Raw genomic sequence first — 26548 nt, 5'->3', positions numbered from 1 at the left:
GACCACTGACCATTTATGATCTTGATAAGGAACATCATCCAAGAATATTTAGCTTAAGGAAAATGGGCCTTCTAACATTCAAAATGGAGGAGACCTTTGGCAATGTTCACATTTTGGTAAACGACACCAATGATACTCAGTACTCCTTAATTATTGTATGAAGTTCAAATTAGGGGCGGTTTCTGAAATTGAGATTTTGAAAGAAAAATTTGTTATGTAGAAAATCTATTGGAAGATGGAGACACATGAGGTTGAAGGACAATAGTGCCTCTTGTTCGCTGCTAACGGTCAGGTTGCTCTTGGTACTACTGGCATCATGTTTCATTTTTTTATATTTATATGAATTATGTAACCTCTAGGTGTAAAATGTTGTATTGAGAAAAAAACACTATTGTAATGCAGTTCATGGATCATTAAAAGGTTATTGGTACCCCAAGATACTATGAGGTGAATAGATGGGCTAGTTCACTTTCCTGTTCAGTTTTGTGGTAAACTTATGTAAAAACCATGAAAGATTAATGAGAGGTGCTTTTTGTTTGAATCAAGAGCATGAGCCATAAGAGTTGGGTTACTGTAATTGGAATTGATAAGTTTGGAAGGAGGATAGCATGGACACCACTGATTCTGTCAAAAGCTGAATAGGAGTGCAGCTGGCTATAGGAATTCTTTGACTGTTGGACTTCTTGGAAGTACAGTTGGCTGGTGATAAGTTCACTAGAGGTGAGAGCAAGATAAGTTCTTAGACGTGGGTGGTCATGTGTGACAAGATCCATATAGTAGTATGTAAACGTAAAAGTATGTGTAGGCATACAATTCTGTTTCCAGCTAATGTGGTGTACTTCCTTCCCATGCTCACAGTAAGGGGGGTGTTGGAAAGTTATTTATACTGTTCACATCATGGGTTAGAATAATAACATATTCTAAAACAAATCTAGTTTTTATTGTAACTCACGTAATTAGTATGGGTATTAATTTTGTTTGGTTTATTTGGTCATGAGTTGTTATAGGAGGTATAACAACTCTCCCATAACATAGGATATTTGAAGTCCTATAAATATGTAATTTGTATTAAATGAAAGATACTGCAAAACTAAAGCTATTGTTTTGGCTATCTGCTTTGCCTAAATTTCTAATAGTAACTACATATTCTCCATATGATATTACAACTTTATTTCTTTCGACATAAGAGAAGTCATGCAAGCCTGCTGTTATCTTCATGAAGTGCTAGCCATCTAGTCTATTTTCTATTGCTGTGAGCAACTTAGGTTACTTCTTTCCTTTTCTACGCCCTTTGTAGATTCATGCTTTAGGAGAGATCCCTATTTTAAGTTCCTTTGAAAATATTATGTGATGTGGCAATTCACACATTTGAGTTGGGATCAGAATATATGTTCACACTTCTTAATTTTTTTTGAATGCTTCGAGTTATTTACTTACCATCTACTACCTCTGTGGCATTACACATAAATATTTTGTTGTCATAACAATCTATTAGTACCAACAATCACTTTTTTGTGCTGAACTTTGTTTCAGTGTTTCATGGTTTAGTAATTCCTATGGTATATATGTATGCAACATGTGTTCATTTTACATAGGATTTGTTATCGAAAGGTATGCACATTAGCATTAGTTGTAGATCTTATCATATGTACTTTATGTTTACACCTACAAAGTTTGTGGGTAACAAATAGTGTTTTCAGGAAAAATGTACAGTAGCTCATATTGAAGAGTGCAACTGCAAAATCTAAAACAGGAAAAAGGATGGGACGAGGATCTCTAGTTATAGAATTAAAGGCACGTGCCCAGAATAATGCACCTGAAAATCAAGATAATTATTGGAGGGGGCTCTACCCAGAAATTGAACCATATAGTTCAGGCTTTCTGGAGGTTTCAGATCTTCATTCTTTATATTGGGAGCAGAGTGGGAACCCAGAAGGACATGTAAGTTTCTATCAAAGGCTCGATGGAATGCTATTCACATTTTTATTTCGTAAGCATTATGGTTTGCATCCTAGGAAGCACATAAAGAATATGTATTCAGTTTCCAATGAAATACGTTGCTCTTATTTCAACTGGAACTATTTTAATTTATAATCAGCTAGCTGGAAAAGCAGTTTTCTAACACATAAAATTTCAGGGTTAATTTTAATAATCTTGATCTTCAAATCCTTTGTTTATGAGACCGCATCTAGGAAATTTGAGGAAGTTTTCCTTCTTCAATGCATATCAAATGGATCTGCATTTGCATTACTGCTGATCACAAAACATGTTTCTAGAACCAACAACTTTGGGAAAATGTTGTACCTTTTTTTTGAAGCTTATCAGATCTGTAGATTTATGCATTTTTAAAAAAAGAAAGTTGTTTGCAATGTTTCTTTTTTCTAATTGTGCTGTGGTTATGTGCTGGATGAGTATTGCATACTTTCTATGTTTAATAGTTTAGATGGGATCAACCTTGCTATTGATTAGTAATGGATTTTGTTTTTGTGTTTTATTTGAGTATTATCTGTTTTTGTTGATGTTTGAAGGCACTAGTGTCTATCTTTTGCATGAATTCATACAATGTGTAAAATTGCTTTTAATGTGCCTATTTATATGAAGACATGCTTAAGGATGAAGTAATAAAGATTCATTAATGTATTGGGCAATGGTTGAGTTTTCGCAATCATGAAAATATATTCTATGTTCATTTTTTTATTGGAAAGGATTTCCCATGTAAAAATGCTGTGTATTATTTGTGTAGCGAAAGAGTGTGGAAGTGATTAAACTTGTATAATACCCAATAAATATATATTTTTTGAAATCATTCAAATCTATTATTTGTAAACGGATCTCAATAAATTTATTATTTGTAAACAAATTTCAATAAAATATAATTTGTAAACAAATCTCAGTAAAATTACAAATTTTATTTGCAGCTCAAAACCCAAACATTGGAGGATAAATTTTCTATTTCTGCAAAACACAAACCAAATATTTCAGTACAAAAACGATTCCTGTATGAAATTGCACTCATTGGATCTGAGGGTTTTTGTCCCCGAATCCCAAGTCTTCAGCACATCATCAATTCTTGGTTGGAACCAGTTGTTTAAGGCTTTCGTCTATCAAGAAACATCAGGCTTTTTGTTCCTCCAGTAAGAAATTTGGCCATAAGCACAAATATCCAAAAGAGAAATAAACAAGATTCAGAATAATGGCCTTCTTTCCCCCCAGCTAATTATGGTTTTCCTTTTCCTCAACTTTCTTATATAACCCCAATGAAACTTTCTGGAAATTAATTATAAAATTGCTTTGAAATTTTAATTTCTTTTTCCTTGCGGAAGTGACTTTATAGTTCTTATTTTACTTTATTTTTGATCCTGGGTAATTCATTTTAATAAAATATTCAGCTTATAAATATAATTACTTGAATACAAGTTGCCTGAAAATATTAACTAGTCAACTTAATTTAATTAATTAAAATATCTTTTTCCTCTGGAAATGTAGGCCAGAAAATGGGGACAATATAGAAAGACATGCATTATGCTTTAAAGAGACTAAACTTCTTGCCTTCATATTAAGGAGGGAAGACATAGTGTTTCCATTTTAAAAACTAGAGAGAGAAGAATCCACAATGATGGATGAAAATAGCAGATTCCAGTCACTTCGGGGACAAATTCAACACATCTTCTGGGTTTACAATAGGATTAATCCCAAGTTTAAAAGCTTCTTGTTAGAATTCTTTCTGTATGCCATATGTTTTTTAAAGAAAAGCTTCTAACTTATGGGGGTAGATCCTTCTCCTTAATCCACAAGGAGCTTGGTTAGCCTACTCTTCTCGTCCCGATAGGCTAATTTGTTGTCAAAAGGGATGCATTTCTAGACACGACTTTATTTATGGAGAAATGGAGAAAATAAAATATTATTTAATGGGTTTAATACTACTGAAATTACTTTATGTTATAAAACAACATTATAAAAGTAAATTAACTTTATAAAAAGAAAATGAATTTCATCCCACATTGTTTAGTGGTGGCACATCAACCACTTAAAGGGGCTTTATGTTATAAAACTACATTATAAAAGCAAAGTGACTTCATAAAAAGAACATAAGTTTTATCCCACATTGTTTAGTGGTGGCACATCAACTGCTTGAAGGGGCTTTATAAATAGAGCCTGTACTTTTACTTGGTCATGTTATGTGATTATCCTATGAATGTGATTTCTCCATTGTTGGTCGTATAGAGGGAATTAAGGAAAACACGGCAACCCTTGTAAGTGGTTGAAGGGGCAATATCTAGATTGATTGATATTCATCAAGATTCATCTTCTAGCATTAAAGGACAAGTTGCTGGTATGGGAGATAGAAGTGGCTAATCCACCACAACATGAGGATAGAGAGGCTTGAGATATTATGAAAGGTAAACTTGCTGGCCAGTTGTGTGATATAGGGGTGGCTGAGACAGAGACTCATTACATTTTCGGCTGCCCTATAAACTACGAGATCTAAGGAAGTTTCTACTGTTTGTTCAGAGAGACTCGATCTCTTGCCACCTTCTTTGGGTACACTGATCAAACGTATCTTTAGGTGGCTGTGAGGCTTCGGGGCCACACTTTATAGTAGTGTTTCTACATGGGTCCAGACCAGGATCAACTCGTCACATCATTTTTCATAGTGGTTTCCCTGACATAGGGAACCAAGCAGCCTTTTGATCCTCCCTTGGGGACCTCTCGAGTTGTGCTTCCTTGCACATCCTCCTTGCAGTTGCGGCCCATTTCCACACCCTCCCCCAGAGTTCTCAATGATGGGGTCTCTTCCTGCCCCGAGGCCTATCCTTCGGTTTTGGACTTCTTCCTAGTTATTTAGGACAACTAGTGTGGCAGTTCAGCTCCTCTTTTCGGTTCCTCATTCTGTTTTTTTTGTTTCTCTTGTTCCTTTCTCGAGACACTGTTTGGTGCTCCTACTGTTGGCTTTTATTTAGCCTCGTTGTTGTAGGCCCTTGGATATGTTTGTTGGACATTTATAAATTTATCTTATCTTATCCCATTAGATAGGGCAAGAATAGGTGGCTAATGTATTAAAGAAGTTCACAATGGCCATTTAGGAGATGAATGACGCAACAAGGATATTACAACGAAGTCACACAGATGATGATAGTATGGTTGGTTCCCTATGAGGTGAAAGAGTTCCTACACACTATTTTGATAGACCCTTGATGCCTACTTTTATAGCAGGAAATAATGAGGACAAGGAAAATAATGCTGATGCAGAGGTAGCATTTTCAAATATTGTGATGACTATGCACAATGAGTGGAGTCTTCATTCGTCAAGGCATATTTATCTCTCGTCAAATACATGGGACAAAGGGAAAAGCATGAGAACTAGACAAGATAGAAGGCCTAGGCATCAGAACAAGGATCTTAAACACGTTATGACTAAGTTGTCACTTCCCACAAATGATGGAATTGGAAAAAAATGCAAGAGATTGGATTCATCAATTTTCTTGACTGTCAAGCCTATAAAGGAAACAAAGACAATCAAGTTTGCCATTATGGTTTAAATGGAGCACCCTATGACTGGTTGCATCATGGACTAGTAACCATCATGGTTTAATTCACTTGTATGAGGAGTTACAATATTAAATTGATTGCACACTGCCACATCCCTCTCGATTACTAATGCCCTAGATGATACCTTGTGGATTTTATGAAATAGTGGTTTTGAATTTTAATTTGATGCCCTAGATGTTATGTGCTTGTTTTAGCGAAACAATTGTTTTATTAAATTTGATGTCCTAGAAGTCTAATTTGGTTTCCATGAAACAATGGTTTTAATTATTTGATGCCCTAGATGTTGTATGCTTGTGATTAATGCCTAGATGTTTACTTTGTTAAATGAACAATTCTTTTGATTAAGGTTATGCATAAATGTTGTTTTTATTTCATGGAGCAGTGGTGTAAAGAGTGAAATAAGAGGAATGATACGAAATCATGTATTCATCTTGAAGTGTATTGATTATCTTATATGCAATACAATTATTTTAGACATTGACAAACTGACTACAATTGTCATTTGAGTAAGTGCAAGATAGATCCCTCCTTTGAGAAAGGAGAGATTTAATATCACTCTGAGTAGATGTAAACACGATCATGAATGTCAATCCATCTTAACTTTGAGTTGGTAAGTCTTACACACTAGGGTTGGTCCTTGACCTAATCAAGAGAATATGATATAACCTGAGAGATGTGTTATGTCTTATGTCGCATTACCTTTAACCTTGTTGATAGGACCTTGTGCCTAGGTCTTGATGCATGGTCATCTTAGCACTTCTGTCGTTAGATATTCTTGATCTCTTTTGCATTATAAATTTGCTTTCTATTCAAATTTACTTGCAACTACATAAATACATAGATAGATAGGTAGGTAGGTAGGAAGGTAGAGACACACAAGTGTATATATATGTGTAATTATATGTGACATTTATGTGTAATTATATTTTTGTGTATAATTTTAGGTCATCGAAAAATGACACAAGTATATATATATATATATTTATATATGTATATATATATATATATATACATATAAGTATAGCGATTACAAATATATAACTACTACTATTACAATATGAGAATAGTTTTATATATATATATAATTTTTTATGTTTATATATTTTTGCTTGCAGTTCGTGCTTAACTATTAACCCGAATAAATAATTGTAATTTTACAGTTAATACACAGAACTATAAAATTTGTTCCAATCAATTAATTTAAATTGAATTCATGGTAATTCATACTATTGTTTGAATTTAATAAATAACTATGAGAGTTCTTCCTAAGTTATTTGTTTATAAAATAAACTAATAATAAACTTAAATTTTTCCAGATGGATAAAAATTTATTACCCATGTAAGAAGGTCGAATTAAATGCATGAGTAATTGGGATTACCAAATAAAAAGCCCAACTCATGCATGCCATGAAGGAAGTTAATGTCCTTCACACTATGGCATGTAAAATCTATTTGTTTGAAATGAACTTGAAATAGGAGGAAATGAAATGTAGAAGATTTTAGGTAAATCACATTACATAAGAACGTATTTTTAAATTTTCATTGGACTGTTACACAAGCCACATGATAGAATAATAAGACAATCTTGTTATATTAAACAGAGGAACAATTGTTCCTTATATAGATTTACAAAGACGTTTCTAAAAGAAACAAAAGTTGACAGAAGAAAGAATAGAAAACTTTCCTATATAGAACAAAGACGACTAGATGACCATTAAAGGAACGTTATATCTTAGAAGATATTATCCTAATACCCTCCCTTAATGATCATTGTACGGATTACTAAGACCCTCCCTGGATCTATAAAATGTCAAACACAAAGAACTTTTGCAAAAGAGTACAACTCGGAACAGATTGCAAGAAGCCATGTTTTTTTGATAAAAACTGAAACACCCAGAAATTGAAGTTTTACAAAGCTTTGTTTTATCTAAAAAAATGATAAACACCCTAGATCCCATGCAACTTTGTGTATCACAAAACCCAAAAAAGGATTTTTGAGGAAAAAATCGACAAACCTAGAAAACAAAATCTCATGTGATTATCGTGGATTATAGACGACTAGATACAATTTTTGAGGAAAACATTGATTAAAACTGAAGGAGCATGGACTTTGAGAAAATGTTTCTGTTGACCCAAAAAATTTGACGAAGACCCAGAAGAGATCTCAGAAAACCTAGAATGAATATGAAGTTAGAATTAAATCGTAACTGACATAGATTTCGCCGAACAAAAATTGAGGTTCCCAAAAAATTCTGACAACTCAATTGTGATCTCGAAAAACGCACAAGGTATATGCAATTGGTTTTTCAAACTAGCATGGAAAAAGAGAGTTTCAAATGAAACCCTAGCTGGCTGCAAAAAACTCAAAAAAATTGTAGATAAGCTTAAAACAAAGCTGCAGGTACAAATAGTTGTGCGAGTTGTAGACAATAATTGATGGGTTGAACGAAGGTAGAACAAATAAACCCATGAAAATGTTGCAAACTTATTTTTGAACAGAAACCTTAGACGGGTCCTATGAATAAACATACTTGAACGGATTTATTTCGATTTTTTTTTTGAATGTTTTTCCTAAGCTTTGATACCATGTTACACAGGCTAGATGATAGAATAATGGGATGATCTTGTTTTATTAAATGGAGGGACGAACACATCTTATATAGATTGACAAAGACGTTTCTAAAAGAAACAAATGTTGACAAAAGACAGAATAAGAAGTTTTCCTATACAGACTAAAGACGACTAGATGACAACTAAAGAAACATTATATCTTAGAAGATATTATCCTAATATGGAGGATTTTTAGCATTCACAAATAGGAAGGAAATGACAACAAGTTTGGAGAAGAAGAAAAACAACAAGGAAAGGGCGGGTGGGTGGGGGGGGATTTTCTGTATCACTAGGTATGTAGTGATGACTTGTTGGCTAGTAATTGTGATTCTAGCTCATACATTTTCTTTTGGAATGGCAGACAGTTTCAGATTTTCTCGCTCTTATTTTTAGCTCTTGTTTTCTTTGTTTACTTGTAGAAAATCATGATGAATGCATAGATTTTAAGAGTGAATTCTGTAAAAGAGTCTTTGACTTATGGAGCTATTTATTTTCCATTTTTTTAACAATTTATGAAGAGTTTCATTGAAAAATGAAGGAAGAAATTGGATGTAACACATATGCTGATTAATGACTGCTCTCTTATGTAAAATCACTTCAAATTTTGGTAGGGTTTCACTAGAATTGTAGGGAGAAATTAGATATAATATATCTTCTATTTACGGTGGCAATCTCATGTGAATTTACTGCAAATTTATCAAGGTTTTCCTTGAAAATAAAAAGGGATTTATTTATTTATTTAGGATTGTTTATGGTTTCATATCTTCTGCAATTTATTTCAAATTATGGGAAAGGCTTATAGAAAGTGGAAAGAAGAATTAGTGCATAATCTCTACTACCCATAGCCGCCATTGATATTTCTTTCTTCTAAACATGTTTTAGATCTAGACTTAAATGAATGATAGGAAGGAAATTGTTACATAAGCAACATAATGTTGGTATTATAACAATATTAAAGGCATTAGAATGACAACATTAGTATTAGAAATATTATAAAGTTTCTTTAATGGTCATCTTAGTCTTTAGTTGATTAAGTAGTTTCTATTTCCATCTTTTGCTCGCAATGGTTTCTTTTAGAAACATTGTCTTTGCAAATCTATATAGGGAGCATTCATTTCCTCTATTTAATACAACTACAACAACTTCGATTTACCATAACATGGTGTCAAAGTGGGTTGATGAGATTTCATAAAATTTGGTGAATTTTTTAAGAAAAATTGAAGCCCCTTCTGATTTGTATTTTTTCTTGATTTTTTTTTTATTTAAAAAAAAATAAAAACTGTTGGAGGTATTTGATGAAAATTTTGTGATTCTTCTTCAAAGACTTTTTTAAAAAGTTGCTAGCCTAGTTGAAGGTTTTGATCGTGCGATTTCTTGATTTTAGCATGTCTCTGATTTTCAAAGGTTGCATGTGTTTGCATGTTCTTGCATGTGTATTTTGTTACTTGCCTCTATTATTTTACTATGCAAAGTCTCGTGTTTAGCAGCATGAAGATTTTTCTATTGGGTTTTTATAAATTTTTCCTTTTAAAAGTTTCTTATGGGTTTTCATAGTTTTTTGATTTTCCCTTAAAAAATTATTTGATGAGTCTTCATAAATTTCTCCCTCCAAAAATTCCCAATTTTGTAATTTGCAAAGCTGTGTGAGATTCCTTTGTGGCTTTAAATTTTTTTCCCTAAAAGATTATTTGGTGGGTTTATATTTTTTTTTCTCAAAAATGAGATGCTAGGTTCGCTGTTTTTTCCTAAAAAATGAAGCTTTGTATTTTCTAATCTATGTCTTAGATTCTGTTGTTTGGTTTTGATCCATTTTTCTCTTAAAAAATCATGTCTTGTTTATCCAATTTTTCTCCTAAAAAATCATGCCTTTTTGCAGTCTAATTTGGGGTATCATGCTCATTTGCAAAGTTTGGAGCGTTTGCTGATTTTTCCTCAAAATCGTGCTAGTTGTTCTCAATGTTTGTCTCTCTTTAGGCAATAGTAGCTCCGTTATCCAACATTAGGTTGAATGTTTCTACAATGATTTCTAGTCAGATGTTTTGCTGATTCAAGGAGGGTTAGTGGCAGACTCATCTCAGTGGAGGACTCTTGTTTCTTTTTGCAAAGCTTTTTGAAGAAAGGGGCATCCTTCTCTGTTCTTTTCTAGATGGACTTTGGCTTTTTGGTCATTTACATTTTGCAAATCTAGGGAGGGTCTTAGCAACAACATAATGTTTTGCAGAATTTGTGACTAAAGGAAAATAGTTAGACGATAACAATTAAGGGACAGTACTAGAATAATATAATGTTTCTTTAATGGTCATCTTAGTTAGTCTTTAGTTTATTAGGTAGTTTCTATTTCTGTCTTTAGTTAATAATTGTTTCTTGTAGAAACATCATCTTTGTAAATCTCTATAATGAGGCATCATCTCCTTTGTTTAATACAACTGCAACAACATCTATTTACCATAACAATTAGGGGCTGTTATAGTCAAAGCATTTATCTTGGAGTGATAAGAATTGTTCTTATTTTGTTACATATGCTCTGATAATTCCCTAAAATAATTAGACCTGGGTATGATAGAAAGATACCAGCACTTAGTAGAGGTGAAAGACATAATTTTAGGCAAACATTGGAAAGTAACCGGCATGTTATATGATAATTATAATGCTTATTTTAACGACGAGAAGTGTTCTATATTGCCAATAATCAACATTTCAATGGTGGATATAGTATGTATCCAATATTGAAAGGAGGATTTCACAACACTAATTTAATTTGTGGTCATACCATTAATTCAACCCATGGAAATTAGAACTATAATAATTTATTCCGACTTCGGAAATTAGAACTGTAATGTTATTTTTGTTAAGATTGTAGCTTCAAGCGGATTGATTTAATCTTAAGATGCATTGTTGACACACACACACACACACACACACATATAAATATATAGATATATTATAGACATTTTATATATATATAATCATATCTTGTATTGTGATATATATTATTTAATAATGATTAATCATAAAGACATGTCTCCTATTTTTATATTTATAAGAGTTTGGGATCTACATTTGAAACAAAGAAATATAACAACAATATTATTACATTTGCAGAGATCCTAGAACTTAACATGGTATCAAAGCCAAACTGCGAATGTATTAACGGAAATGAAAAGTGATAGAGAAAATAGAAAATGTTAACGTATAATAATTATGGACACAACAAGATTAGATACACATTAGTGTCATATGTTGAAACCAAAAACTATAGTTCTGTGTAAAGATACAGATAATAAGACGTTTTCTTCTCTAGCAGCTACTAAAAGAGTTTGAAAGTATCAATTGATATATCAAGGAGTAGAGGAGAATGCAAGTCCAAATTGATTCCACCTTTGACCCACACTAAGATGGTTTTACACCCAGCTGGCACATTCATCAATGAAATAACCAATATAGATTATGACATGTAGTACATATGTAGGGTGAGGGCTTGTTTTTTAACCAGAGCTATTTGATTTATCTCAACACAATATTTTGGCACTTTGGCCAACTCAAATTTAATGCTAGGGTTGACCTATGGATGTCAGTAGACAAAGATCACATTGAACTAGTTGAATATTCATCTTTGCCTAAGTTTTAAAAATGAAATGAACAAAGGACCTCTTAGAACCAAATTTCACAGGGAGATAATTACTAAGACACCTTATAGGGCACAACTATGAGAATCAACGGATATTACTCTCATTTGCAGACGTGGATGTTGATCAATCTGACAAACACCCTTCGAGTCCATGTACTGACTAATCACTTGCGCTCAAGGATGATATATTATTTTGATCCTCGAATGAAGATACTATGTACCTAGAAAAATCTTTCCATTGTAATTGCATGCACGGCTTTCCTGACATGTGGTATTCTTGGCAGCATTAGATGAAAGAAATGGCAGAGGCAGGGTTTCATGTTATGGCTTTGATATGAGAGGATATAGAGACATTGATGCTACTCTGGCTGCAAAACAATATATTGGATTTCATATTGTGGGGCACTTGATTGCCCTATTTGACGCTCTTGGTCACCACAAGGCCTTTCTTGTTGGGCATGATTCGTGCTCTCTCATTGTTTCATAGCTTTGTTTTTTTTCCGACTAGGCAAGGTGATAGCATTTTTGAATTTTAGTGTACCATTTCAACCTCATGATCCTTAAAGCTGACTAAGAAGCTGAGGTCCATTTTTTGATGAAGGCTACTATGTATGGAAATTCCAGATTCTAGTCACTCTTGCTAAGGCACACATGAATAATAAATAGGGTCATAAATGGAGAAAAAAATAAAAAATAAAAGAAAAACCCGCGTGAAGATAGGAGACAATAAGGTAGTAGCATTTGAACTCGGGTACAGACTTTGAAGAGTGACGTGGAAGGTACAAAAGGCGATAAATATACAAGGCTATAAAGTATGGCCGATTTATATATATTGAAAGGATGGAGTATTGACCATATGGTGTCAAAATTAAAGAAGGCATATTCTTCGTACAAAATACCAATGGTTATTGGGTATAGGCATCCACACTATGAAAAGGTCATTGGCCTATGAGATTATAGTAAGAAATTATTCATATTTGACAAAGAAATAATATGGTAAGTCTCTATTGTGAAGGAAACAATGGGGACTACTAACAAAGTAAGTATAAATATGTTAAATAATATAATTCATTAGTTGTATTTTGAGTTACTAATATTGTTATCTAATAGAAGGAAGATAATTACTTTGAATTCAAGATGAGAGAGATAAGTTTTTTCAAATTATTGCATTTTGCAAACTACCTCATTTATTTTGTAGTCTCTTTCTTATTCATATTTCTATATGTACTATAAAAATTATTTTCTTTGATCTTTTCCTCTGAGAACATTCTTGTAGGAAAATTGAGATTCAAAGGGAGATTGACGTTTCAAACAACCTTTAAAGAGAGGGAGTAGATAGAGGATATGATTCAATCAACCTTCAATAATTTTAGTCATATTGGTTTTAGAGGGAGTAAATCATGTTGAGATGGATTCTCTAGTAATCAATAAATTGTAAAAGTCAAGAGGACCATAATTCATGAATATATCTTGTGATGGGCCTACCCCCTAAGTAAATCATGAGGAAGTGACAAATTCCAAATGACCATCACTTGAAATTGCAAAAGTTATTAAAAGGTGGTGATCATACAATAACTTATATCTTACAATGTCACTTGTATTTACATAAATTACTAGTCATTCATGTGGCACAATCATACTTAACCAAGATATTGGCATATTGTGGAGGAGTTTGATAAAATGGAAGGACATGTTCGCTTCTACTATTAAACTGAATGAATTTTTGGACCTTTTATGCACGAAAAGAGCAAGTTGGAGCTTAAAAAGGAGTTGTCATATTTGATACAAATTGTTCAACAATATAAGAATGAGTGGAAATTTTACATTGTGAGGGGAATAATAGTCAATGTTTCATTCCCGCTTGAACCTTATTTAGAGAGGAGATAAGTATTTTTATCTTTTACATTTATCTATTCTTTGTAGTCTCTTTCTTATTTGTAATTTCTATACATACTATAAAGGTTATTTGCCTTGATCCTTTCCTTTATGTTTGAGGATGTTCTTATAGGATAACAAAGTTGGTACTTTACACATACTACCAGATATTGTGCAGACTCAACTTAATGATAGCAGCTCCAAAGATCCTAATGATCAAGATGGATAAAATGACACTCTCATCTTTGATGATCGAGATTCTTCTACATTAAGAGGGAGTATAACACTTCTTTGAAGGCAACACAGGAGCTTAGAAGATTGGTACTTAGAGGGAGTCTAGAAATACATGTGTGTGACTGCATGATTTTGATGGGCCTACTCTTGAGTGCATCATGAGGAAGTATTGACTTATCAGTAGAAAATTAAAAGATTGATAGCAGACTTACAGTGAGTTCGACATGCATCCTTGGGTGAAGAGAGTTTCTGAGGAAGTAACTAGAGGACCTGACTAACCAAGATCGATGTTTAGAGGGAGAAATTTTGAGATGCAGTCCTTTGTGGATGATATCTTCACTATGAGAAGTTCTAAGTGAAATTCTTTGTAATGTGCTCTCCCCTATGAGAGAGAAGTTTGAGTTGAAAACCCTTATTCCACCCTCTAGTAGCAGCTATGGTGGGTCCATCATGTGAGTTACTACATGATGCTGTTGTGATTATGTCATGAATGGTGACAATCTTTCATTGATGTATATATTTAGAGGGGAGCTATTGAAAGGTGATGACCTTATCAATAGCTGGATCTGTTGTCATAACAGACTACATTAAGTTGTTGTCTTGGAGTGCCAGAAGTTATGATAACAAATAGAAGGTAACTATTGTAAGATGACGATCTTATCAATAGTTGACCTATCTCCTAACACCAAAATGTGTTGGAGCAAGTGTTATCTTGGTTCTTCAGGCTCGATGTTGCCAGACATCTTGATAACAACTTATCGTTGTTCTTCGGGCTAGATTTTGCTGAACACCATAGCTTAAATTTATTATAAACTACACTTAAGGTGGTATTTAAACTTATATTTATAGAAATTGCTTAATTTCCCTCCTTGCAAAAAGGAAAAGTGTTGAGAAATTTAGTCTCATTGTGAATCGTAGTCAATTCCATATATATAAATGTGTGTGCTGATGGATTTTTGTTGATATTCGTAAATATCACACTGAGATGATGTATCTCCATATGCTTGAGAGCATATTGTGTTCCATAACAAATCCTCCCTAGCTAAGAGGGAGTGTTAAGATTGTAGCTTCAATCGCATTGATTTAATCTTAAGATGCATTATTGATACATACATACATACATACATATATATCATATGTTGTATTGTGATATATATTAACTAATAATGATTAATCATAAAGACATGTCTCTTCATGAGACATGTCTCCTACTTTTATATTTATAAGAGTTTGGGATCTACATTTGCAACATATCAATATAACGACAATATTATTACATTTGCAGAGATCCTAGAACTTACAATTTTAGATTCTGGAACTAGTATAATGCTGTTGATTTCAGACCTCTGAAAGTTAATGTATGATGGTTATTTCAGATCCTCGAAAATAATCACATCATTTATTTCAGACATTGGGAAATAGAACATGCATTACTTTAGATTTGGAGAAATAAAGACAAGCTTGCAAGTTCACCATAGAACAAAATAAACCTTAAATTTAAACCAGCATGAACCTTAACCTGAGTCTATAGGATGAAATCATTCTTAATTCACCTTGAGGTTGTGAAAAATGAACTGATTAGTATGTTGATTTGACTGCATGGATAGTTGTGCTTACACTAGTAATAACTTGGCCAAGGTACACTAATATGTTAGTGATAGTCAATTTGTTGGTAAAAAATAGATGATTGAGTTAGAGGTAGTGCCTATTGCGAGTGCCTACAATGTATGACTTGTTTTTTGTGTACGGGCAACTACCAAGAGTTCACTAACTTTACCTCATGAACATGCATACATCATGCGAAGGGTTGGACCCACCCTGAGTAGGAAGTGAGCGAGGGGGATTAGTAGATCCATGGATGGGTGGTAAAAACCCCCTGACATTTTCGCTCCCAAGATGCATGGGATTTAAGGGGAGAAAAAGTGAAAACTCAAGTACTTGAATGTAGCAAGAAGCCCTAACTCTATCCTCTACTTCAGTTATGATTATTGACTTTTATGTATAATAACCTAGCTTCACTTCTGTATTCGTTTCTATATTTCTTTCCATTCTTCTTTCCAAATAAAAGTTCGATTTGTTCTTAGTTATTAGAATTTTTTTTCTATGCACTGATATTGATCAAGATACTAGAACTACTTTGATTGAATGTCTTTTTGTTCAGTTCCTAATTCATGTATTTAGTTTCTTTTCTTATTTATATGTGGATCTGCATGTTGCACTAGCACTAACTTTCACTGGAAATATGTAGAATTGTTTTACGGAGAGTTGGCTTAACCAAGATAAAATGGACCCTTGGATCCTTACATAAATGAGTAACAGAGTATTGCTGTTATGGTTGCTGACATGTCTGAAAAGTGGAAGATCATGCTATTCAATGAGGGATTGAGGGATAAATTTAGAGGACTGGTTTAAGTCCTCAACCTAAGTACACTGTAAGATGCTATCAAAACAATCTTGGATCTTGATACTCCTTGCACTTGATTTCACCCCCCTAAAAAAAGTTTCAAAGGGTCAAAACCCAATCCGAAATCTTATAGTCAGATCAAGAGTATGCCTCCCAAGATGGACATTGAAACTAGAAATGAGCTAAGACGAAAGAAACTATGTTTTACTTGTAAAGAGCCATGGACTCCCAAATGTAGGTGTCTTGGAAAGGGGAAAGTACATTACATTGAGGTCATCATGGAGGACGAGGAGGAGGAGATTGAGGACAACAGCTCTGAGGACACCAATAAAAATGTAAGTCATGAGAAGCCCATAGTGGAAAGGAATAAAGATAGGGCGACTGATCAGCCGAATGCTGCGGTTACTACAGTTCTAGGGTTACCTACATGACATCCTTTTCATTGGAAAAGAGTTATTAGAGGGTAGTGAGTTGTGTGTTTATTGGATACAAGTGCCACACATAATTTTATTAATGAGTGTTCAATAGGAAAGTGAGGTCTACAGGTTGAGGAGTTCTTAGGATTTGACATGAGAGTTGCAGATGGGGATATCCTCAGTTGCCATGGGAAAATACCTTAGCTTAGTGTATAGATGGGTGGTTACGCTATGGCGGACGACTTCTTTGTTCATTAAGCTCGAGGGGCTTGAAGTGATTTTGGGAGTGCAATGGCTCTAGTCCATCGATAGGTACACAATTGATCGCCATAAAATGCAGTTAGAGTTTTTGGATGGAGAAAAAAAGATAAGAGTGAAAGGCTCTACGAAATTGTGGGCTAAGAGTTTTTTTATCTTATAGAATGAAGGCCATACTTAGACATGATGACAGATCATGGGCACACTAGTGTTTTGTGTCTACCAAGTCCTCACTAGGAGGGAATCAATAACATCATGTAGACTTGTAGTTAGTGCTTAATAAGCATTAAGGAGTTTTTCGAGTCATTTCTTAAGGTAGATCCTTGATTGTAGTTTTGAGTATGTGATAGGGTTAGAGGAGGGCATAAAGCCCGTAGTCACTACACCATAATGCTATAAATGGAGTTCCATATCCATTTCAATGCTTGATAAATGGGGGTTCCTCTAGTTGCACATGGACACGCCCTTTTTCAAGTTATTTCAATGTAGATTGTTGAATGTGTTCTACAATTCTTTTGTGCTTTTGTTTAATAAATTCTACAATGTATGTGTGAGTACATTGTTTACCTTGTATGAGAAACATATATATCTTGGTTGATAGTTATTATATTGCTTTGTGCTTCTTTCCTCGGATTGCTTCTCCATACATAGTTCATAATGGTCTTGATGGGGACCCCTTCATTGACCTAAAGGATAGTATAGCCCAGTTCTTGTTTGCTAGTGATATTCGTATTTTGGAGGACTTCAATGCCCCTACTCAGTCAGTTGGGACTCCTCTCGGTAGCTGGGTGACCAACTCTTTTGTGTCGAGGATATTGATCCTACTTCTTTGGGGCTCCAGAGGTCTTTTGACGATGTTGTTGGCCCTTGTACAAAGTATGAATGTCATCTTCTTTAGTTTAGTGAGGCTTCCAACATGCTGATCTTGAATGGGCTCGATTGCTTCTCAAGCTCCACCTTTTCACTTGTAGACCCCACAGTGGTGGGGCTAGTGTGGTCAACTACCTCCTTTTTGGCCAGTCATTCCTTCCTTCCATTTTCCAATTCTCCGTCTCCCTTATCTCTCTAGCCGACCACTTTGTCCTCCTCTCCCCTCACTCCCTCCCATCACCCTTGCTCCCCCCTCACCTTCTTTCACTTGGACAACTATGATCTGGATCTCTTCACACTCTTAACTTAGATAACTTCTCCCTATTTGCCCCCTTTTCTCCTCTTTGGAGTGTGCTGATTCCATGTTTGATTGCTTCTCCTCATCCCTTTGGGAAAGAATTTCCCTATGAGAAAATGAAATGACATTGACTACAAGAATTTCCATAGGAGGTTGCACTTATCGTTCATTTCTAAACACTCATTCCCTTAGCTGAAAACTTCCTACTACCACTTCTTTTGCTGCAAGAAACTCTTTCTCATTTCTTAGTACAAGAGAACTCTCATTGCCTCCCTTACTCACTCCCTCACTGCTCTTGCCAACCTCTCAAATTGGGCCACTATCTTTTGGTGTCTTATACTGCCGAGCTCTATGATACCCCCAACCAACTTCCCTTCCATATTACCCCTCTTTCCCATTGCCATTTATTTACTTGTGCCAATATCAGAGAAGTAGTCAGAAACGTGAGTGGTGGTAGAGTGGTATATGAGGAAGGGTTCCAAACCCACCACTTCAAGCTTGGTTCCCCCATCTTGGGGTTCTATCTTTTAGATCTCTTTAACCAAGTGGTTTCCACGAGTTTCCTCCCGCTTGGTCTCATCACATCATTCATCCGATCCACAAGGTTGGGGTGGCCATTGATCCCAGTAATTATAGGACTATCATGGTGGGACACACTTTCGCCAAGTTATATGCTACAGTTCTCCACACTCTTCTTTCCAAGGAGTTAGATCTTCGTAGTGTTTGGAGTTGTGGGCAAGTGACCTCCAGACTTGATTTCCAAACTATGGATCATGTGTTGACTCTCTATGCTATCATGAAGAAGGCCCATTATCGCTCCTCGAAGATCTACTGTTGCTTTGTGAATTTTCACAAAGCTTGTGATTTCGTACTGAGGTCAGCCCTCTTCTAGAAACTTGGAGACATTGGTATTTTAAAGATCCTTTTGATTCTTATCATGAGATTATATGAGAGGGTTCTTGGTTCTCTTAGGACCCCTTAAGAGCTCTTCGACCAAATCATGAGTACTATCGGGCTCAAGTAGGGCTTTCCCTTTTCCACTACTCTGTTTGGAATCTACATTGATGAGTTAGAGACTTTCCTCTAGGATCACTCTTTGGCCGACGACAGGTGCCTGCTCTACTAGGTTTTGATTTCTATCGCACTCTTTGCGAATGATGTGGTCCTCTTCACCTCCTCTCCCAAGTGTTAACAATGACACTTGAATGGTCATGCCTTGTTTTGTGGTCAATGACATCTGACATTGAATCTTGGGAAGACCATAGTTATGGTCTTCAATGGACTTGAGACCTCTTACCTCCACTTGTTCTACAAGGGTGTGGAGGTTGAGATTTCTTTGTCCTATACTTGGGGGTCAAGTTCTTTGGACCTCGCTTCAACATGAGACATGCTCTTCAGTTGGGGATCTGTAAGATCTATGGTTCTTTGGCCCTCCTCAAGTAGAAGTGCTTTTGACATCATTTTCAGGGCACCATGTCCAAGATGAGCCTAATGAACACTCTCATCAAGCCTACTATTCCATACGGTTCTATTGTTTAGGGACCCCAACTTTTGGTGTTGGGCTTCTATAGAAAGGATTCAAGTTCTTCTATGATGCATCATTAGAGGCAAGTAGACGTGTTTACCGTACAGGGTAAACTGTTTATTAATGCATGTAGACAATAGACAAGAACATGTAACACAGAAGTATTTCTTTTATTATTCTCATGTATTTAGAAGATACTACAATATTCGATATGATTGATTACAATGATGATGATTACAATTCTCATTTTGGATGGTGTACATATACCTTTCGAAAGGGGTGATTCAATTGTCACGTGCTTGTTTGGATACAATTCTACCCGTCAGCTACAATATAGATTTTACCAACAACATCATCCCCCCAAAAAGAAAAGTCTTCTCTAGATGACAGTTACAAAATATCCGAGACAAATTAACAAAAGGGAATACATTAACTAACTAACTATGACAAGATAGATCTGATTCTGTCACATCACATTCACACTCCTCTTGTGCCTGCACCAAATTGGTCTCCAAAACACATTTCATCTATAGCCTTTGTTAACACAATACTGTCTCAGCCAATCCAACCTTGATAGCCACCTGTGTTGCCTTCTCTACTTCCAACGCCTAGGTACGCTAAGCCAAGTGTCGCTCTACTGCCTCCAACTGGATGATCAACTTCTCCTAAGCTCTATGCATCCACCAAGACAGCCTCACACCAAACACCTACTCCGAGTTCCTCAAAGCGTAGTACCCCTCTTGAAAGACTTCTCGAGTGCCCTTTTCACCTTTGGCATACAAACACTACATGCCTGCAGCAGCTCCAGGTCTCATCAACTGGTCACACTTCCCACGACTGATAACTGAACTGACTGGGGGTCTAGGGGGCATCGCCCTTGCGGGGTCCAGGGGCAAAGCCCTAGGCGCGCTCCTTGTCGTGATACAGAGCGGGGTTGAGAGGTAACGCCCCTGCCACCAAGACCAAATTAGCACTCTCAAATGCACACAAAACTCCATGGAACACACCTTTTTTGTGATTTTCTTCCGATCCGATACTCTTTTTACCAACGGCTTATGTTTTACTACCTTTTTATGTCTTTCCCTTCATTTCGGTATCATACGTTACTCATTTTAAATTGTTTTGATTTCTCATCCTTTTTTTTTAGAACCTCTTGCTTCTTGAAGAGTACGGCTCCTTCCTCTTGAATGCTTTGGTATGGCCTCCGAGGGGTAACTTTATTACTGTACCTCTGTCCTTCTTTGATCCCTTTTATTATACCACCACTTAACCTTGTACGGTAGAGTATGTCACTGTCCTTGTGCTAGAGGTCCACTCCTTTTGTGTTCCTTAAGCTCGTACGTCCGTACGGTCCATACGCATGTGTTCTCTTTGTCTGTATGGCCATATGACCTGTTTGTTCTTAGTTTCCTTTTTATAATTCACCATTCGTACGGTGATGCTTCTTGGCCATATAGTGCTTCTATATTTGACCGTACGACACCCTATTTCCTGACTGTATGGTGTCTTCTGCTTGGCCGTACGATGGTATTCTTGTTGGCTTCCTAAGCCTTATGATGTTCTCAAGTCGTACAGTGTCCTCCTGAAGCCGTACGGTGTCCTCCCAAGCCATATGGTATCTACTAAGCTGTACGGTGCCTCTTCCAGTCCTCTCTTGCCGTACCACTATCTGTATGGTGTATTGATGCTATCTCAATGCCATACACCATCTTCCTGTCTTAAATGGTGTAGCCATACGATTCACTTTCTCTCTTCGTTCGGTGATTTCGCTTACTCCTTCAATCACCAGGCCATATAGGATTGTCTTCCCCCTTATGTGCCATACACAGTTGATTTGTGTCTGTGCTGCTCTGCTTTGTAGGGACTGTACCCTCTAATCTCCTTTACCTGGTTTGTACGGTGGTTTCTTTCGTTGACTGAGCTCCTTTTTACTGTACGGCCATATGGTCAAGCTTGGTTCTCCTACTAATGATTGTACGATTCTAATTATACCATTTCCTCCAAGGCCGTATGGTGTTTGTATTATCTTTGTAGGAATTCCGTACGGGTCGTACGGTGTTCTCAATATTCTTATTTGTTTAGCCATACACTGTACAGAGTTTCCTTCTCTACACAGTCTGCAATACTGTACGGTCTTCATTTATTGCTTCCATACTCCTTTAATACTTTGATCTTTTATTACTTCGTACTCGCACTCGCACTCGCACTCAAAAATTATGTTCAACTCTATATTCTATCTATATTTACTTATCTTACATATATACATCAATATTTATTATTATTTTTTGACTGTCTCTCAGTTGCTCATCCATGGAGGTGCGTTATTTCTTCCATGATAGACTTTTAGCTTCGACCCATCCATTGCATCGGCTACTTCCTTCCCGTCAAGCATCCATAATTTTATTGCTTTGTTATCGCCCACTTTGCAGATTTTATATGGCTTGATCCACTTTATTTTAGATCTACCCGGTCTGATCTCGTTGCGCCTCTTATACTTCAAAACTAATTGTCCCGATTGGAATCTGTTCAACTTCAAATGCTTGTCGTGCCATGCCTTATGCCTATTTTGTGTAATCTTCATGGCCTGTTGTGCGTGCAATTTTCGCTCATCAAGTTTATTTAAATTATACAATCTCTCCCTTAGACTATCCATATTGCCTAGTTTGTTCCGTTGGTTGCCACTCCTTGCCGCCAATAACTGTATTCTTGATTCTAGAACCTTTACTTCGTACAACTGCAATTTTTATTAAGCCCTTCCTCTTTGTTTCCTGTGCAGACCGTACGATGTGTTTTCCTTGTTGTCAACACCTTTCTACTAAATCCGTGATGTGGTGTAACATTTCCTTTCTGTGCGGTCTGTTCATCGTGTACCGTATGGTGGAATCTTTCCTTTTTCTGGGTTCATATGGTATGTTCTTCCTCTCAACTTTTGCCGTAACTGCCTTTCCTACTTTTGCTTCTCTGTATTCCTTCGAACATTCATTTTCCTCTACTTTCTCACCTTCGTCGATCCTTAACATATTACAGCTCAGAAAGAGCTCGTAATCCTCCACCTGCAAGTGGAATAGACTGTTTACCAAATCCAAATCATTGTCTTTCGACCCACTTTCCAACTGTAGGACTCCTTCCTCATCTAGTTCCATTTGCTTCTTACCTTTGTCCTCTCCTTCTGAATTAGACGATCCAGCTTCTTCTCCCACCACTTGTGTGTGTAAATCAATAATGAATCTCCATCCTCTGCTCTCCATTGATAGTGTATTCTTCTTTCGATTGTGTTTAACCTTTGCTTGTACGAGCCATCCTCGTCCCAGGATGGTGTCATATCCCCTTCTTTTTAGTGGTATGACTACAAAATCGAGCAAGAACGATTGTGTTCCAATAGTCACCAGTTGTGCTATCAGGATCCTAAGAGGTTTAATGCCATGTTGGTCTGCAGTTAGCAATTGGAACATAGGTGGCCACAATGTCGGCTATCCCAACTTCTTCTAGGTATCTTCTGGTAGGACATTTACCCCCGAACCTCTGTCCACAATTGTGTCTAAGAGGATTGTTCCCAATATACCCATTTCTACAACTGCCGAATGCCTTCCTGATGTGAGAGCTAGTAGCATTGGGTCTGCTGCACTTGTTCCGCTTTCCTTCTCCTTCCTAGGTTCTTCTAGTAGTTTAGCAACCAGAGCCATGTTTGTGAGTGTCGATCATAGTTGGGGCATTGTGAGGATTAGATCATTTAATTTTACTAGTACTTTAGTTTGTAATATCCGCCTTATAATGTTCTGTTCTACGCAATTCCTCATTGAGGTACCCGCAATGTCCCCCTTCTCCATTTGTGATTTCTCTGTTTGCATTCCTTTTTCAATTTTCACCCGTACTTCTAGTCTCTTCTTTTATTTCGTCGGGTCTAGGTACAACTTTGCCTATTTACGTGTAATTGCCAGGACTTCCTCTTCGTCCATTCTCGATTCAATGCTGATCAAATTCACTCTTGATTTCGATTTCGAGCACTTGGCATCTTCATGGTCTCCAGGACCACACCATCTGCATAACAACTGCAGTGTGTTTGTCGTTGCATAGTTATGTGCAAAGTGGCCCCACAAGTTGCTTGCCGGACATTGAACCATCGGTCGGCCATTCGCATCATACTGAATCCGACTGCGGCCCTCATTATTGTTATTATTGTTGTTGTTGGTGTTGTTGTTTTGTCCCCTTCCGTTGTTTCTGTACTCACCCGAGGTGGCACCATCATTGTTTGTGTTTCTGTTCCCTCCTGACGTGGATGCTTCTTGTGTCAGGAGCACTTGTTGATGCCCTGTTGTTTTCATATTGAACAGGCATTCTTTGGTGGAATGTCCCACGATTTGGCAGATCTCACAGAACTGATTCTTTGGACAGGATCCCTTAGTGTGACCTTCTGTCTTGCATTCCATGCACCATAGCTCATTTTCTTTGGTGTGGCTATTCCCTTTTTGCATATTTTTAAACTCGTTCATCACCTTGATCATATCCTTTTGGAGGGCTCAGACCTTCTTACTGCCCTTTTCATTACTACTGCTATTCTCAAAAGAGGATTCATCCGAGTCAGATGATCTGCTTTTCTTCTTTTTTGTTTTCTATTCACTCTCTAAGTCCATCGCTCCATTGTATGCTTTAGTGTACGACGATGGCAGTACAATCTTCATTTTCCTTTTTAACTCTGGGCATAGTCCTATGAACCATCTCTTTTTCAGCCCGTTTGCTGGCTTACTTTCCATTTTATTTACTAATTCTTTTAGCTTTCTAGCATATACACGGACTATTTCATTTTTTCCTTGTTTTGTGGTGTATATTTTTGCTACTATCTCATTGTCGTCTCGTAGCAATTGAAACTCTGTGATAAATTCCTTTTTTATGTTTTCCCATGTCGTTAGCTTTGCCGGATCAGTGTCAGAAAACCAATCGATTACTACACCTCGTAAGATGGCTGGAAATAGCCTTGCCCATTTGTCATGGTCGTTTTCTCCATTTGCTGTCCAAATCGTTTCGCAAGTTTTTCAGTGTCTGATCGGGTCAGCCATGCCATCCCTGTCGAACTTTGGTAACTTTTCCTTTGGACCAGCCATTGGTGCCTTTTCTTTCTTTTGTTATGTGATGTTGTCTATACCCACGTTCTGTACTTCTGTACCGCTCAGAACACTCGCATTACAGACACCTACGTTCTCAAGTGGCGTGAAGACTTCCTTAAGGACTTGGTTGTTTCGACCAAATTGTATCTGCTCGTCAGGTGTATCAGGGACGAAGAGTTCACCCCACGCTCGAGTTCCTTCGACACTCCTAGCCGCGCTGGTCCTTTCCCTTCTGTCCGATTTCCCCTTGGGTGTATACTAGTTTGCCAATTCTTCCTTTGTTCCTTCGATCACCCTTCGCCTTTCTTGGGCTTCTTCTATCAACCTTTCCCTTGATCAACTTGGCGATTGCGCTCCATTCGTTAGTGCTCCTGTGGTATCGTGGTCACCTCCTGTGCCACCACTGCTGTACCCTTCGGCAAGTTGTTGGAGTCTGTGCCTCCGGTCGCTTTGCTGTGTGCGGTTTAATACTTCCCGTGCCACCCTTATGCTGTCATCTTCTGAATTCTTATTTCTATCTTTATTCAATGTGTTCGACATTCATAGCACCTGGTCCTTATAGGCAACGGTGCCAAATGTTTATCGTACAGGGTAAATAGTTTATTAATGCATGTAGACAATAGACAAGAACATGTAACACAAAAGTATTCCTTTTATTATTCGCATGTATTTAGAACATACTATAATATTCGATATGATTGATTACAATTCTCATTCCAGATGGTGTACATATACTTTTCCGAAGGGGTGACTCAATTGTCACGCACTTGTTTGGATACAATTCTACCCATTGGCTACAATATGGATTTTACCGACAACAAGATGATCCCACATCACATCATTCTTGCAAATGTTAGAGCCTATCCCTTCCAACTTGAGGCCATCTTTGATTTGGCTTGGTTTCTTCACCACCTTTAGGGATTTGTTGACTTTGGTGAAGGACGTTGTCTATATCCTTTTGTTGCCCTTTGTTCTTTAGAGTCTATTGCTGCCTTGACCCCCTCTAAGAGAGCTCATGGTTGGTTCGTAGAGGCCACTACCCTCCTTGGTTTCATTGGTATCGAGATTGGTACTTCCTCCCTCCCAAGCTGGAACTGAATAGGTGTGTTAGAGTAGACATTTACAAACAATTCATCTACATTACCTGGGTTAACCCCTAGGGACCTTCGTCCTAGATGACATTTTACACAATTCATTTTTTCGAAATCTGTGACAGGATCATTGTCTGTCCCTAGGGAATGTTGGTTCCTTCATAGTGGGGTCTCATTAGTTCCTCATTGAGATGAATCATCACCTATAAAGAGAGAACAAGGTTTGTCTTCTCTGCAGTATCAAGGAGTTGAAGACCGAGGATCAATTCATTTTTTGTTGTCCTATTAATGATGAGATTAGGGGGGGATTCTATTGCCTCTATATGGAGTCTCATGATCTCTCCACCTTTTTTAGGCATGAATCAGCGGTCTGTTTCCCTCTACATCCAAGAGGCTACCAAACTTTGGCACCCCATGCTTCAACTTCAGGCTCCTTCGTGGTTACACTCACACACTTGTCGGCTTATCACCTTCTTTACGGGTCTCCCCTTTGATCGGGGTACCAAGTGCCATCTTGGCCCCCCCTTAGACTTTTCTAGATCGGTTAGGTCCCATATAGTCTCTTCTTAGCACTGACACACTTCATCCACTAGGACTCCCCAAAGGCAGTGGTCCATCTTGACTTCTCAAAGACATTCTAGGGGCACTCATTGCTCCTTGTCATACCCTTTAGTTCATAGGTTCTTT

The 26548-nt window shown here is 36.7% G+C and overlaps 1 protein-coding gene across 13 annotated transcripts in view; it reads left to right on the top strand.

Moving 5' to 3' along the window:
• The window catches only part of LOC149565830 (proline iminopeptidase-like), a 314435-nt gene that overhangs the window by 96870 nt on the left and 191017 nt on the right, over positions 1–26548 (top strand). For all 13 annotated transcript variants that reach the window (XR_016362073.1, XM_089819323.1, XM_089819321.1 and 10 more), the window contains one exon: positions 1754–1941. Coding sequence is in view for 12 of the 13 variants with exons in the window: in XM_089819323.1 (XP_089675449.1) it covers positions 1754–1941 (188 nt within the window). In the remaining variant the exon portion in view is untranslated. The remainder of the gene's footprint in view (positions 1–1753; positions 1942–26548) is intronic.

This window comes from Cupressus sempervirens, chromosome 3, assembly GCF_028749045.1.
Source record: "Cupressus sempervirens isolate cs-2001-9-10 chromosome 3, ASM2874904v1, whole genome shotgun sequence".
Taxonomy (NCBI): domain Eukaryota; kingdom Viridiplantae; phylum Streptophyta; class Pinopsida; order Cupressales; family Cupressaceae; genus Cupressus; species Cupressus sempervirens.
This window is presented reverse-complemented; position numbering and strand designations above follow the sequence as displayed.